General features: G+C 41.3%; 1 protein-coding gene and 1 long non-coding RNA gene across 3 annotated transcripts in view; one reads left to right on the forward strand and one right to left on the reverse strand.

The window, feature by feature from the left end:
- IYD (iodotyrosine deiodinase) overlaps positions 1-12,634 on the reverse strand; it is an 18,948-nt gene continuing 6,314 nt past the window's right edge. Inside the window, exons 2-5 of one of the 2 annotated variants that reach the window (XM_037391610.1) lie at positions 9,232-9,489; positions 7,145-7,304; positions 4,510-4,666; positions 1-2,549 (exon numbers count right to left, since the gene is read on the reverse strand). In XM_037391610.1, the coding sequence (XP_037247507.1) occupies positions 2,367-2,549; positions 4,510-4,666; positions 7,145-7,304; positions 9,232-9,489 (758 nt within the window). In that variant the 3' untranslated portion in view covers positions 1-2,366. The remainder of the gene's footprint in view (positions 2,550-4,509; positions 4,667-7,144; positions 7,305-9,231; positions 9,490-12,634) is intronic. The other variant, XM_037391611.1, reaches the window with a different exon arrangement.
- Positions 5,541-12,634, forward strand: part of LOC119149829 — a 27,828-nt gene continuing 20,734 nt past the window's right edge. The window contains exon 1 of the long non-coding RNA XR_005104873.1: positions 5,541-6,587. This is a non-coding gene — a long non-coding RNA (uncharacterized LOC119149829). The remainder of the gene's footprint in view (positions 6,588-12,634) is intronic.

Consider the following 12,634-nt stretch of genomic DNA (forward strand, 5'->3'; position numbering starts at 1 on the left):
GAAGGGTAAAATTTATTCTTATTTAATTTGTATTTAAGTAAAGAAAGTACATTTATTAGAGAACAGTGGCGATTCCAAGTACGCTTGTCACAGCAGAGGCACTAATGTGATTTATACGAGACAGCCGTATTATCAGCAGTTGTGATACTGCTGGAGTATTTGCATTTGAATAAGCATTTGTATAGGAGAAAAAAGAAAAGGAAAAAAAAAAAAGTGCTTATATTTTGTGTTTCCAGAATTCCTTTCCTGGATAGAATCTTTCCCATCTAGCAGGTGTGAAGGCTTGGGTTTTTTCACCTACTATGTCTATATTAGTTTCCAGATTCAACACAGGGAGGAAAACCCCACCATTATCTTTGGTATAAAGAGTTATATTGGTATATACTGATATATAATTATTATATATTATTGGTATATATAAAAATAACAATAATAATTTTTATTGTGATGATTTCTTGTATATTTTTGAAGTGGTTTAGTTCTTTGTTTTTTTTTTAATTATGAAACCATACTAGAAATCGCCTTATATATGCAAGCTCCTGCTGTTTGAAACATAATTCATTTTGTAAAACTTCTGAGTGCTGCTGTGGAATAAACATGCCATCTATTTTGCAGACCCAGGCCAGGCAGAAGCAGCTTTGTTTCTGTAGCTGTAGGAGAGACTTGCAAAGCAACACAGGTTCAGTACTGCGTTAACGTGAACTCTGGATTAAAACAAGGTAACAGGGCTTATGTACATTTACAGCAGGTACGAACTGCTTTGTGAAGGGGCCTGATGCAGCAGAGCAGCATCTGCACAGAAGGAAAACTTGCTACAGCAGCTTTAATATGTATTCCTGATAACTGGGGACCTGCAGCGGACCGGCCTTGGCTTGCTTCAGCTCATCCCTCTCTTCCTGACTAGTTTTTAGACCTTGCAAGCATGTAGACACAGGACTTCTGTTTATTTTAGTATACTTACAAAAACCCATTTCAGACTAGGTCTACATGAGAAGCTCTTCCTGCCATTGCTGTACCACTGAGAATGTGAAACGGGGAACAGGTGAGCACACAGCCATGCCTGCTGAATACCCGCAAAATGGACTGCCAAAGAGGAAAACAGTTTTTCTCACCGTGCCTCAACAGAGGCATTGACACCTCAAAAAGCTGTACCTCTGCAAAATATTATGCCTTCCACTTGCTCAGGTGACAACAGGTCATGTTAAATAGGGCTGACTTCAGACAAGGTGCAACAAGTCAACCTAAGCAACCCCAAGGAAGGCTGCAGCCAGTTTGGCTGAATTTGCCTGAAGTTACATGCAGTAGAGAGCAGGGTGGAAAGTATTTCACAGAACATAGACAGCTTCAGGGTGGTTTCAGCTTCTGCTGCTCACAAAGCCGTCCGGAACCGCAACCCCACGAGGGGGCTCTGCCCGCACGGGTATCAGTAGTACCAGCCCTTCCAGTGAGCAGCTCCCACTGGTGTCCAGTCACATCTTGCCTTTGAGTAAGGAGCATCGCTTTTGTGGGAAGTGGCCTTAAGATAAACCTAAATATGCCTGATTTGGTGTGACGTGAAAGCACCTCTCATATGGCAGGGTCTCTAAAGCAGTTTAAATTTCAGGGTGTTAAACTGGTACAGTTGGAGGTATAACAGGACAACCAGAATAGTAGTTCCCTCTGGGCTGCTTCCATTGGAAGCAGCAAATATAGAGGGAATGACTGATAGCTGCCATATGATCCAACTGTGCCTGGAGCATGTAGAAATAAATGGTAACAAGGAAATTAATTGCTTGGATGCCTTGTTCCTACTAGATCTCCCCCAGTCCAAGACACTTGCACCAGCAATAGTTTAAGAAAGCCTGGTATAGACAAGTTTTTGAAATCAATCAAATAGCGAAAATGCTACTGTATATGAGGAAAATAGCTTTCTCCTATGCAGAATTGAACAGAGCGAAGGGGAAAGGGGTATTTAAATAGCCCGCACTGATCAAGATAAAACAGCTGAGTTTGATCTCTATATTTTTTAATACAACCTCCATTAAAATTCTGAAGTGAAAGTAACTGTGTAACGGTAAACACAAAAGTATAAGGAGAATATACATTACAGTTCAAGGAAAGATTTGTCCCTACAATGCATAAGAAAAATCAAGTGATAAAGGTAATTTAAATTGTACGTGTCCCCTGGAACAACGCCTGGTTGCTTTGGTAATAGCACCTGTCAAATGCACAGTGCTGGGCTGCTCACTATTAGTAGCTTACTAGCACTAAAAGAAATACAGGTGCAAAGAGCCAGAGCAGCAGTGGTGTAGGCAGACAATACACAGGAACAGCACTGACAGCTTGAGTGGGCTGCTGCTTACAGCTCCTTCCTCGCAGCGCTGGGCTCACATGACCACCATGATGTCTTCCAGTGGCTTTCGGGTCAGCGCAGGCACAGTAGCATCTTTCTTGGGATATCCAACGGGGAGCAACAAGAGTAGCTTCTCGTTCGCTGGGCGCTGGAGCAGCACCCGGAGCTGGGGGCCGCAGTTGAGGGGTGTGGATGTCACTGTGTACAGGCCCGCATTCTGCAGCAAGACAGAGAGCAGCAGAATGAGGCAGAGGTCTGTGCTCTGTGTTTGCATCTGTTGTTTCCACCAGACCTGTACAGATTCCCCTATTGACTAGCCCAGAAATGCTGCTTCATTAGACTCTGCTGCAGGCTTTAGAACATCTGATTTACTAATAGCCTCAACGGTACCATAAAAGGTGCCTGCTTTGCTTACAGAGAAGTACAGCATTTCTCCACTGCAGCAACAGCACATTCTGCCTGACACGTCTGTGTGCTGTACAGCAGGAGCCTGCCTGCAGTGCTCAGTGTAATGGGGTACCCATGGCCACAGTGAAGTTGAGAGGTGGTTGTGGGGATATCACTGGAATATCATCCCATGAGGTTCCTCTGGCTCATACGGGGAAATGTTTCAGTCCTTGCCTCCATGTGGCTGGCAGGAAGATTTCTTACAGCTTTGTGAACATTTGTTCCTGCTCAGGAGCTGTACCTCACAGGTACACAGGGGATGGGGGGTACAGGCTCTGCCTCAGAAGATGTCACAGGAGTCTGTTGTGATCTTCTGCAGTGGCCAGTGTTCTGGCTTACATCAGAATCCCAAAATAAGTGGAGGTATCTCTCCTCCCATGATACAAAAACTCATAAAAAAATCTAAACAATATGACAGACTGTAAAGACCTGACATTACCCAAGATATGACCACATAGCTGAGGTGCTTCCTGAGAGTTGCATATGTGGATTTCAGTCTCTCCCTCCATGTAATGCAAGCATTTTGGGAGGCTTTGCAATATAGAAGTCAGCCAGGGAGAGATGCTTAGGCAATGGGCCTCTCACGTTAAGTAATCTCTACCATCTTCTGCAGAGAAGAGCTTATGGTAGTGGTGCTGAACGTTATGAGTCCATCACACTGTGTCCTTTAGTGTTCTCAATTCATTTCTAGGAGCTGGGAAAGAGACAGCACTAAGGAGCCTGAAAGTTAAAAGATAGCCTCAGAAATCCCACCGAGTGGTGGGCTGGCTCAGGAGAAAGCAGAGACTTGTCATCCCTACTGCTTCTAAGGCGCTAGTGACACAGCGCTGGTCCTGCCCCATTCCCTGTGCATTCCCTTTGCTGCCAGCTCCATGGAGGGAACATACAGAGTGCTGTGCAACTGCAGAGCAGCAGCACCCCAGCAATGTGTTTCTGTACTGCTCACTTCTTAGATTTCCCATCCTGAAGATCCTCCTGAGGAGCAGCAATGTGGGAAGGGAAGTGTCACTCAAAACAGAATGGAGAAGAAATGGCAGTTCCTGGTAGGAAATTGGCCTAATATAAGAGGTGGCAGCTTGCTGTAATCCTGCTGACAGGCCAAGTTAACTATCAGAACAGCTTCGCTATTTAAACACTTGTGTAGCACATCAGATACAACAAGCAGAACTGAGACTGAGAAAGCACTGAGAAATTCCAACTGACAGATATCAAACACAGAGATTTAGAAATTGGTTCACTTTCAGAAATGCCTCAGAAAGAGTGATTGAAATAAGTACAGTCTGTTCTGTGAAATATGTCCCTGAGGGTTTCTTTCAGCATTGTGTACTAAAAATTATTTGAGGTCAAGCTGTTTTATTAGGAAGTACTGAAAAGAAGGAGCCAGTGTGGCACTGCACAGCCATGCTTGGGTGGCCTGCAGACCCTGTCAGCCCTGGTAGCATAAGGCAGAAACCACAGGGGCTGAAGCCTGGGCTGGGAGAAGGTTGACAACTCTGGAACTAAGCTGCATTACATTTTTCTTCTTGTTAAGCAGTACTGAGGATAGGAATCACCTTCTCAGATGTAGGCCTGCGCAGACTAGCTTTAAACTCAGAACTAAGACATATTGCCAGGAGTTGGAGTAATCCAGAGGACTGATAATGTTAAAATCTAAATTGGGTTCCACCCTCATTTGGGCAGAATAGCTTTGGTGTAACCCAAACCCCAGTATGTTGGTTCTGTCAATATACCTGCAAGGCAGCAAGCAGGATACCACAGGCAATAGAAACACTGATTTCATTGTAGTAGTGGGTCTTCTTTTTGCCATTTGGAAGCTGCCCATATGCCTGCTTGAAAATGAGGATCAGATACGGAGCAGTGTCCAAGTACTCTTTGATCCAGTTTGTTCTGCAAAAGATAATGTTTAAGACATTTATTCTGCAATTTTTTCATTTTCCTGTAAGTCACATCTACTGTCTGCAGGGGGACACTAAAGGTACATGACAATTATAGCAGTAAAGTAAAGCTTAGAACATTCACTGCAAAGAATTAAGTATTGTCAGCTTAAACAGAAACATTTCTGAAAAAATAAGCTTGAATAGAGTGCTCAGTTTTAACAGATTTGGCTAAGCAGTTGATTCACTCATTCTGAAGAGTGGAATTGCATATAAATAGGAGGTATGTCTTGCCCTCTTACCTATGAACTGGCCTCATAAGCACTTGCCTTTGAGATTATTTAATTCCTGGAATTTTGCAGACTTGTAGCTCCACCTGTTACTAGCAATGCCAACTTTTTTGTGATAGCAGGAAAACTTGTCCAGGTTTCAGCTGGGACAGAATTAATTTTCTTCTCAGTAACTAGTACAGTGCTGTGTTTTGGATTTAGTGTTAAAATAATGTTGATAACACACTGATGTTTTTAGTTGTTGCTAAGTAATGCTTATACTAAATCAAGGACTTTTCAGTTTCTCAGGCCCTGCCAGCGAGAGGGCTGGAGGGGCACAAGAGATTGGAAGGGGACAGAGCCAGGACAGCTGACCTGAACTGGCCAAAGGGATATTCTGTATCATGGGACACCATGCTCGGTATATAAATGAGGGAGATGGCCAGGACCCGCTCATCGCTGCTCAGGGTCTGGCTGGGGATTGCTCACCGGTTGAGCGATTGTATTGTGCATCAGTTGGGTTTTTCCCCTTACGGATTTTATTCCTCTCTCTTCCTGTCTCTCTCCATCTGATTATTATTGCTATTATTATATTTTTCAATTCTTAAATTGCTCATTAAATCAAATCAAAACTCAACCTACGAATTTTACCTTTTTCCTGAATCTCTTCCCCACCCTTTGGTGGGGGGGATGGGCGAGCAGCTGCATCGGTACTTAGTTCCTGGCTGTGGTTAAACCACAACAAAACTGCTGGCAGAAAATTTCAAAACTTCTTGGTCTAAGGTGTAAACCTAAATATATTCTCACAGCAAAAAATGTTATTCTGCTTCTGACTATTTCAGTCAATATTTGGTTCCCAATATTTTAATATATACAATTATGAGGTAGGATTTCAATAAGAAAATGTGTGCTTTCTATTGTACTCACTCAAAATACAAAAAATACTATTTTCCAGTTGTTTACATAGCACATACATTTACATAGCATGTAAGCACCTGAAAAACACTAACATTATGAAACAAGTGGGGCAAATCAACCCTATAGAAAGCTTTGCACATATGCTTCAATTGACAAGCCAAGACTCAGTAGATGTTTTCCCATTGTATGAAGTTAAGCAAGTCAGTCAGACTTTGGAACAATTAAATATTGCATAATTCAGCACTTGCATAGGGACCAGCCTTGGGGCTGCCTCAGTCAACAGCAAAGCTCCCAATGACTTTGGGAGCTTCATTGTTCGGCAAACAGCAGGAAAATACTGGGACAAGAGTTATGGCAACAGATGTTACATAGGAGGAAAAAAAAAAACCAAACAAAAAAAAAAAACCCCAAAAGATTGAGACAAATGCTTGGAAAATTTTCAAGATTGAGAGCATATAATACCTTCTGCTGGAGGCAATTTTATGAACCAGCCACCAAGGCACAATTCTACACATATTTTTAAGTTTTTCTTTCCAAACATGAATCTTAGAAATATATTATAAGCAAGAGGGAGGAAGAAATAGAAAAGGATACTAGAAGAATTTAAGACAAGCTTCTTTTACAATTTCAATTTTCTAAACTGTGGTGCTTTCAGTAAGATTCCCATCATCTTGACGATCAAGACGGAGCCATGCAACAGGAAAGAGTGTGCTGAACATCTGAGCCACTTATTTTATCCTTCCTCTAGTAAGATTGAAGGACACAGGCATAGCGAGCTTTTCTTTTGTGTGTATCAATCGGGTGTTGCATCTCACCTGGCCCTTAGAACAAGGCAGTCAGAATTAACATATAAATAGTAAATTCTTTTTTTAACTCCTGCTAGGTGGGAACTTTCCTTTCCTCAGAGAGTTTTTTCTTCCCAGCTGTAAATTAGCAAAAGGACCACATTACAGTAATTATGGCAACTCTCTGGCTGGGGCAGTTTCTGCCCCACCTTCCTTCTTTTTCTGTGATCAGGACCTGGGAAATATTTATAGCTGCTTTCCTACGCAGCACCAGAGAACTGGGGAGAGTTTAAGGAGCATGGACATGAAAGAACATTTTGAAAACAAGGGTTTTAAATTGTTGACATCATTATTTTCAGTTGTTTCTTTTTCCTTCCTGAAAATAAGTGGGGGAAAAGATGAAAAAAGAAAAAAGAAAAAAAAAAAAAAAAGTATCATGACTAAAACTTCTCAATATAGTCTTTCCTAGACTAAAACACAGCTCCCTTCAAAACCGTTAGCCTAAAGACTTTTTCATACCTCAGTCTTTTCAAATCATTAACCCATCTGTCTCCCATCCTTTTTTTGTAGTTGATTTCTTCTTCTTCTTCTACGATCTCACGAATCTTATGTTTTAAGTATGGATCTTGCACCACCACAAAGGTCCAGGGCTCAGTGTGTGCTCCACTGGGTGAGGTACCTTCATACAAAAACAAAGAAAGCTGAGAACCCAGGAAGGAGGGTGGGCAGTGAGATCATCAGCTATTCCTGATGAGCAATTAGAAAGCAATTGGATGAGATGGGAAGAAAAGCACAGAGATAAGTTCTGGCAGACAATCCTGTTCATTTCTTTCTCTAAGACTATGAAGTCCCATTCAATGACAGAAGTTAGTCCTTACATACAGCCATTTTACAGGAAACCAAAGTTACGGATTTGTAAGAATTCCTTTGTGGTTCCTATGATGAGGCAGTATTATGGTGCGATATATGCACGCGGTAACGTTATTGCACGCAACACACTGTCTGAACTTGCACCCAGCTCCGAGGCATGTTTTTAGCTGGAGGGCAAAGCTAATGGCTTTTCAGGAAAACAAGGCTAAGTGACCACCTGCAGGAATCTGCCACTGACTGACAAAGACAGGAGCTGCACAATGCCGACATCTGCCATATAGCATACAGGTTTGAGTCCGTTGTCCTAAAGCTGGTGTATGTAGGTATGCACGTATTAAATCTGCACTTGCTCATTCAGCCCTGATCATTACACACCAACACCGTTGGAGAATATTTTAGCTGCCCAGAGGGTGAAAGCCAGAAGCTGAAGAATAGTCATCTGTGCAGGTTCACAGATAAATGGGTTAAGACAACTGTTCGTCTTAACCCCTCATACAAATTTTTAAAATATTTGAAAGTGTTGAACACATATAGTATTTGCTTACTTAAGCACTTATTTCAATTTGAGAAACGCTGGATAAGCATCTTGAACTATCTTTTATATTGAAATGTGTTTATATGGTGAACCTTGCCTCTCCTCATGTCTCGGTAAGAACCGATGACATTTAGGTTTTGCTTTGTTTTCTTTTCCTCTACACAGCCCAAAGCTTTCAGGGTTGCTAAATACTTCATCTGCACTCCAGGCTTGTTCGCTTTGCTGCATTTGCCAAACCATGCTCAGTGTTTTAATGACTCCCAGCTAATTAGAGGAAGATGGAGACTCATTACAGTGCAGTAACAAAGCTGCATACAGTTTTTAAAGGGAAAACAATGCACCTCAAATGCTAAGAAACTCTGTATTATTAATCCTGCTAGAGGCTACTGAACTTTTGTCTAAGGCGGCTTGCGAATATTTTCTACATTAGCAGCAGCTGGTTCATAGAATGAGATACATAATGAAGGACAAGCCCACTCCTGGCTGAAGTCAGTTACTAAAGTAGAGATGAGATTAGGCCAGGACATGACGGCAAGGATTTAAAACACATACGTTCTCAGAAAAAAAAAGAAAATTCATTTTTGACATTCAGTCAAATAACTTCTATCAGGGTCCTTAGCACAACACTCCAGCTGTATGCAATAGGGGCCTGGCACTGATCTTGAAAGGACTGGCAAGTTTTTTGTCCTAAACTGAAACTTTATTCCCCTAATAAATCCCAACCATTTGTGTCAACTGAAATATTTCACATGGCTGAAACAATTTCAACAATTGATTTAGGGGAAAAAAAACCCAACAAAACCAGACAAAACTCTGCACATGATAAATATCATCAAAATACATGGCATTTTAAAGCATGTGAAGTACACATGGTTTAACATTTTTGACAGAAACCATTTCAATATTTCTGTTCGAAAGACGTCTCACTAAACTGTATATCAATTTTATTTTAAATAACATCTTTTAATGCTTGAAAAAGAAATGTTTCGTTTTGTGCTGTTGAAATGCTCTTTTTCCATTCTGGGTGCACTGCAAATACGATGGGATTGGGAATGCTCCAAACTAGTCCCCGACATACAGTTTTTCAAGCTGAGTAATTTCCAATCAGTCAATGGGTGCTCATTTATTATGGGTGACAGGTGAATCTAGGAAAACCATAAGCCAAATGCCAATTCCCTTGGCTTTTCCATATCACTCTTACACAGTTGAACAGCAATGCTGATCCTCTTCTTTTTTTCAGACCTTGGACCACTCAGTACCATACCTGCTGTTCTGATGACATTATCGATAACCTCCCTGGGGACAGGTTCATCACTGAGAAACCTGACAGACCGTCTCTTGTTAAGAAGCTCGTAAAACATCTGTGACCTTTTGATCATTTCAGCTTCAGAGTAGCGCTCTGCAAAGAACGGGACATGGGCAACATTTTCTTCAAGTCCTTGCCACTCTTCATCAACCACTGCAAGAAAATAAAAGTGGTTAGGGATTTTTTTGCTGCAGACTGCTATTTATATCTTTAGCATCTACCACTGCAATGCAGTTTGGCCTGCACTGGCATACGCTGCACCACTGGAAAGGCAAAGTCTGAGATTCCAGTTGACACAACCCGTTGATCCCTAGCTCCAGATACTGAACACCTTGTTTAAATACCAAGAGGCAGGAGGGTCCTGGCTGGCTGTAGCAAGTGTGATCCACAAAGAAGTTATGGCCTTCTCCACTTCAGTTTGCAAGCCTGCCTGTAAAAATGGGCTACAAACTGAGACAGCAGTGAAAACGTGGCAAACCTTTCAGCCCACTTTTCTCAGTAAGTAAATGTGAACATGTGTTTCCTTCCTGAGCAGTCTAATAAGAAAAAATCAATTAAATTACTGAAGTTAAGGAGAGGGCTTAACTACCAATATGTGTAAAATCTCCTCTGAAGAGCTGAATATCAATTTTTTCCATACGCATGTCTCATAGCAAAAGCCTTACAAGTCTAAGCTCTGTGCAAATGTGACTTTGTGGTTAAGTTCTTTGGTTTCACGACACTTTCAGCATAAAAGGAAGTGGATGACAGGCATCTATACTTAGGATAACAACATATCAAATGTAGGATATTGTGTTTCTTGTCTTTAATTTAAGAACTCAAAATTGTTCCTCATTTAACTGAAATCTGTCTCTCTGAGTGGTTTTTTTATACCACAAAATGCATCTTACATAGTCTTTGAGATCTCTTCTCCCTGCATTCCTAGAATCAGCAGGGATAGCGTTTTTTGCAACTATGATGTGGAAGTTAAATCCATTTAAATTCTGCATTTTGACTAGTCAATAGTCAATAGCAATCTGCAACAGAGGGCTGAGTCAGGAAAAAAATATTCCCGTTCTTTTTCAGTCACCATTAGGCTGTTATTCTGGAATCACAGCAATCTCTAGTGCAAATTCAAACAGCAATTATTTCTGTGTTTTAGTAGTATGCGGTTGCCTTAGAGACCAGGCTGATTTTTTGTTCATTTTACAAACACCAGTCAAATATTCACAAGTGTGCCTCAGCATGTGCAAGAGGCTGCAGTCTATCCAGTTTCATACGTTGCATCTAACCAGAATGATTCTGGTCCTTGAACAACATACATTTCATTTTGCATACAAAGAAGTCACTCAGAAAATTTATTTTGTTTAGCATTTCATGCATGTGTTAAGCATTCTTGGTCACAGACTGCAAGGACTTTGCTCCAGGGTAATGGGAAGCAGTGACCCATTGCAAAAATTATTTTTGTGGCCAGCTTGCACACTCAAACTGAAAAAGGAATGCCTCTTCCTAGTGTTCCCTTTGTGGTTTACACTTAGTAAATTATTTACTATTCAATACGGACCTGCCAATAGCAAAGGGCCTACAGGACTTGCCCTTTGCTAGGATTCTAGTAATCTTCTCTTTCAGAAACTTTAACACCCCCTTTCTTGCTGTTCCTCCTCCACACTCAGCCAAGGGAATACCACAGGGTTAAAAGGCTATATTTACACTAGCAAGCAGTATGATGCAACAGGAGGTTGAGAGGAAGAGCTTCTGCTGGGAACCCAGTGTTCAACATCCTACATGTATAGAGTGGTAGGGTACTGGGGGAGGGGAGGCAGGGAGACAAAGATCTGCATCTTTCTCACCTCTTCCATGCTCTGCAACATACCATAGGATGCCATTTTCAAGGACCGATGTGTTATGCTGGTAAAAGCTGATATGCAGAACCTTCCACAGACAGAAGTTGACGCAGTGATGGCTGGCAGCCAAAGGATTTGAGAGGAAAAGTGATGACCCAAAAATGTGTAAAACTCCAAGGGAAAAACGGGGAGTTTGGAGATGGCAACTCATTTACCCTTTCCAACTTGACTGAGGACTGTCTGACCAGTTAAGAAATTCAGGTGGTGTCCATTGATATAGACATGACAGAAAATCATGTCAGCTTTGGGCACATAACCTCTCCAGCAAGCTCCTCTGGAAGAACTTCCAGGCTTGGAAGCTGGGTGGCCTTCTGCAACTGTCTTGATTTTTCCAATAAAATTAATTCTCCCTCTCCAAATCCATCTTGTGTATAGCAGGGCTGAAACTACAACAAAGATATTTGTTGCTAAACCAAGATTTAGCAGTTACACAGAATGATGCACATCTCACACCCTCACGTAAGAGGAGTTTCTAAATGGAAGAAATATTTTTCTTATGATAAAAAAAACACTTCCTGAAATCAGCTAAGGTTGTGCCTTGTCTATCAGAAGGCAGAATCTGACCAGAAAACTATACTGAAAGTAGGTATTGGATTACTGTCTTGCTGAAATCTTCAGGTCAGACTATACTATTTGTGCTTCTGTCAACGTGCTGCAGCGATCATCCCTATCTATTTCACAAGTTTACAAAGCTGAGTGTCCTAGGAAATAGAAATAGATTATTTCTAGCCTAGAAACAGTCAAATAAAACTAACTCCAGGACTCAAGAGTTCTTATGTTCTCTCACTATTTACTTTCTTATGATGAGGTTTTTATCAGAGTTCAGAAAGCAGGAAATAGCATCCATTCAGTGCACCATACCTTTTATTTAGCCACTGAGGGAGGAGACCTGATGGTCCAACCTTGGCTCCTAAGCAAATCCAAGCCCTGCTTGGTCATCTTTTTTCCTAGCATTATTGCAAAACTATAAACAATCATTTTGAGTTAGAGATACTGAGACTAGTCTATAAAATACTGAAAGTCTTCACAAAGGAGTTTTGTCAAATTGGAGTAAATGCTGGGGGGAATTTGTGTTAATCTCTGTACCTGGTTTTGAAATACAAGGAGAGGAAAGTCAGGTAGGTGATAAATCATCGATACATGAGCTCTGAGGAACAGAAGGATGAAGAGCAAGATTAAATTACTTGTATGGATGAGGACAGTAGTCAGACAACTGACTCACATGATGTACTTAATCCAAAGAGGATATTGCTTGAGGCCAGTTTAGCACAGAAGCCTAGACAGCAAACTGGACAAGCTATCAGCGTACAGAACATGAAACAAAACATGACAGGGAGGGAAGAATGAAGATGCAATAACAACAGCAATACCTGCTTTGACATGTGCAGGAAGCATACCAGTAAAAAATAGGTAAT

This window comes from Falco rusticolus, chromosome 6 (genome assembly GCF_015220075.1).
Source record: "Falco rusticolus isolate bFalRus1 chromosome 6, bFalRus1.pri, whole genome shotgun sequence".
Lineage (NCBI taxonomy): Eukaryota > Metazoa > Chordata > Aves > Falconiformes > Falconidae > Falco > Falco rusticolus.